Source organism: Sycon ciliatum, chromosome 13 (assembly GCF_964019385.1).
Source record: "Sycon ciliatum chromosome 13, ocSycCili1.1, whole genome shotgun sequence".
Taxonomy (NCBI): Eukaryota; Metazoa; Porifera; class Calcarea; order Leucosolenida; family Sycettidae; genus Sycon; species Sycon ciliatum.
The window spans coordinates 26,971,362-26,974,610 of NC_088655.1; the positions used below are offsets into that span (position 1 = coordinate 26,971,362).

Genomic DNA, 3,249 nt, shown 5'->3' on the forward strand with positions numbered 1-3,249 from the left:
ACACCACACAAAACGAAACTACTAACGTGCACCGTCCAAAACATTTATATTTTACTAGCAATGTCGACATAGGAGAAGTAATTTATAACAACGTGACAATAGCACACAGCATGTCATTACCATGCATTACTAAATTCAAGTCAATTGAGACGAACAAGTCAACAGGTGAACATGCATCACAAAGTTACCTATCTGGAAGAGATCAGATTGTATCTCGAACTCCTACAAAATATACAGTTACATCTACATTGTACTTCAAATGTACCTAGCTACATGATTGTCCAGTGTACACATGGACCTCAAGTAAACTGAAAGCAATGCGAACAAAATCTCAGATGTATGTGAAAAAGTATCATTGTTCCGAATAAGAACACTTACAATGTACTCTCAAAACTAGTCTAATTACTAGTGCCCCTTGGTCAAGGATGTTTGCGGCCAACGTTAACGCCAAAGCAGCAGCGAATCAGCTAACTTCCGTACCGCCCAATAGGCAACACTAACACCAAAATGCAAAGACATATTCCTGGAACTGCAAGTAAATCTGACACAACACGTTCTATCATTCCACGGAGAAAGCTCCTTCCGATCTTGTTCGACCCTTCATTCATATGGAACCTTCCTCCTCCCTTGACCATGTTTACCTTATTTGTCTACAACTAGGCACGTGGCATGTATGAACCAGGGAGTAGTACAATACCGGGAGGTGACACGGCCACACATTCAGGCGGGCGAGCTTTGCCTCAGGTCACTTTTCTGTGGAGCGCTGTGTCCCGGGAAACGTCACGAAATATCGTACTTCGCGCGCTGTGTCCCGGGAAACGTCACGAAATATCGTACTTCGCGTACCATTTATCGTAGCATTTCGTAGCATTTTTCAAAAAAATTCATAGAACGACTTGAAGAGAGTGGCAGAATGCTGTCAAGAAGTTTTCGAGCAGTACTTTTTGAAGTTTGTTTTGACGATGTAGGGAACGAATCCATCAGTCTTTGCTGAGTGATGAGGATGAATCCTACGAAGGATATCAAGTAGCAGCTGGCCTTCGCACGGGTACCTTCAGTGTGTCCAGTATTTACGTGGGCGGCTTGTAAGAGTGAAATTTTCTTCCTAATTTAATTTGTATTACATTTAGTTATTCACGTCGTTTCTAGGGGAATAGATAATGTTGACTCAAGTTTTAGTCACAATGAACAACATGTTTCAGGTATGGCTGACCCGTCTCAAGATAGTAAGGCTATTCCGAATCCAGATGCTATAGTCGTCAGAGAGAAACACAAAATAAAATAAATTTTATACTGCAGGGGCAGCTATTCGCAAATGTCACTATGACGCAAGTCTGTGTCAAGGGTGTGAACGTGATAGTATCGTTCTTCTCTGCTGTTGAGAAATCATTTCCAGCTTGCGGCTGTCCATGTTCTTCATGTGACGATGGACAAGAGGCTGTATGAATCAGAACAAACATAAAACCACACAGGCTTCATCGATATGTCTGTGTTGTGCTTTTGTTTTGCTGCAGGTTTTATCAAACAAGTCAGATGCGATCTGCGGATAAGATATTTCATTTACGTACACTGTGCAGATTTATAAGCCTAGTTGGTGTGCATGAAGAGCATTGAAATTGTTCTGGTGTGTGCGTGTTTGGCCGTTGCTTTTTTGGGCGTTCTTTTATGTAATTGGATCTGTTTTTCCTCCATCAGCTTATTGTCATATAAGCATATAAAGCATGGGCTTACTTGGCTATTATTGAATGACTGTACTCTGCTGTCTGACTTACGGGTAGCACTTGTTGGTGAAGAGATTGTCATACACGATGCGCTGTTATTCGCAGCAGGCAGTGACTTCTGATGACGTGTTCTGTGCAGTAGATGGCATACCAAAAAGAGATAAGCCATGTTATATCCGACGTCCACCTTACACATATGGTAGAACTGTGCAACTAACCTTGTCAGATGAGAGTATTTATCATCGTCTATACAAGAATGATCTTCGTCAATGGGGTGCGCTGTAGAACACGCATGAAAACAAATACAACCCCAAAACGTAGTTTCAGTATTGCTTCAGTGTCATATTTATAATCAACAATGTTGTATTGCAGAATTATACCCTTCTCATGATTGCTATTGCTCAACACGCTAGGACTGCATAAGTACACACCAACATCCCCAAAACAAAATGCATTGAAACCACTTGAAACCACTCCTGCTATATAATTTGTTTACTTTTTGGGTGAGGAGCAATTGGCGTTGGGCAGGCAGACTTCGCAGCCGCACCCAAGTCGTCGCTCTTCCTCTTCTGTCCACGGGTTCTGGGGGTTAAAAAAGCAACAAAGCAAGCAGGCCTGGCCTCATTCAGTGCTGAAAACAAGTGATCTTGAACATTATGTTCAAGTCTATACAAATTAATAAGTTTCAAAATTTTCAGAATGAGTTTTACAAAGAGTTACATAAGCTAACACGTTGAGATGAAGTAGAATGGTAGACAAATAGGTATACTTTCGAAATATCCCAACTTGGTGAGGTGTCCGAGTGGGTCCAAATGAGAAATTCAGGTTCGTGTTACACCATGTCAAGATGAGAAAATTCCATCACGTTACTTACCTAGGATAGCGTCCTCCATATTCGTCACTTCCATCCATTTTGGGAAGTCGAGACTTGGCAGCAGTGTGGACGATGTACCAGAGTAGCTCCCAAAAAAGGCTCGAGCTGAAAAGAACAAGTGGCAGCTTGTCACGAAGGGATACGTCTGGTCTTCTCGTCACTATTTGAAGGTTTCTCATCGCTGTCAAAAGAGCAAAAATTTGAATTTTCGCGCGGTTTGTATTTTTTTTGTGAGGCAAAGCTCGTAATCCCGGATGTGTGGCCGTGTCACCTCCCGGTATTGTACTACTCCCTGGTATGAACTATAATAAACACATGGTGCGCCGTGCATTATGGCTGATTGTATGCCCTAGTGCGTAGCCCTCGGTCGTGCACCGTAGCCCGCGGGCCTGCGGCCCTTGGGCTACGGTGCACGACCTCGGGCTACGCACTAGGGCATAAATCAGCCATAATGCCCTCCGTACCATTATTATATACATAATAATAAATAATAATAAACGTTCGACTTCCAGCAGGTCAGAGGTCGAACATTTGAACAGAGTACTGCAATGCAGGGATAGGGTTTCATTCCATGATGCAGACAGTCCTCGTACTATGACGCTGGTACAGTAGTACGGTTGGACGACCTTGTGTGAATACTTTATCAAGGGTGCA

The 3,249-nt window shown here is 42.8% G+C and overlaps 1 protein-coding gene across 2 annotated transcripts; it reads right to left on the reverse strand.

The window, feature by feature from the left end:
* Positions 1–1,079: 1,079 nt before the first annotated feature.
* Positions 1,080–2,758, reverse strand: LOC135829589 (uncharacterized). Of its 2 annotated transcripts, XM_065341980.1 has the most exons (5): positions 2,596–2,758; positions 2,218–2,303; positions 1,940–2,000; positions 1,773–1,852; positions 1,080–1,438 (listed from the first exon to the last, which is right to left on the reverse strand). In XM_065341980.1, exons 1-5 carry the CDS (start codon positions 2,631–2,633, stop codon positions 1,260–1,262), a joined length of 444 nt encoding a protein of 147 aa, XP_065198052.1. In that variant the 5' UTR covers positions 2,634–2,758; the 3' UTR covers positions 1,080–1,259. The 2 variants fall into 2 exon arrangements, 1 of the variants encoding a protein (XP_065198052.1); XR_010555866.1 differs by lacking the exon at positions 1,940–2,000 and having other exon boundaries at positions 1,278–1,438.
* Between the last annotated feature and the right edge of the window lie 491 nt (positions 2,759–3,249).

Coding starts and splice junctions, on each gene's coding strand:
- LOC135829589 (XM_065341980.1), bottom strand. CDS start 2,633: ATGGATGGAAGTGACGAATATGGAGGACGCTATCCTAG. Junction 2,304..2,595: donor TATGGAGGACGCTATCCTAG/GTAAGTAACGTG, acceptor TTTAACCCCCAG/AACCCGTGGACAGAAGAGGA. Junction 1,853..1,939: donor AAATACTCTCATCTGACAAG/GTTAGTTGCACA, acceptor TCTACTGCACAG/AACACGTCATCAGAAGTCAC.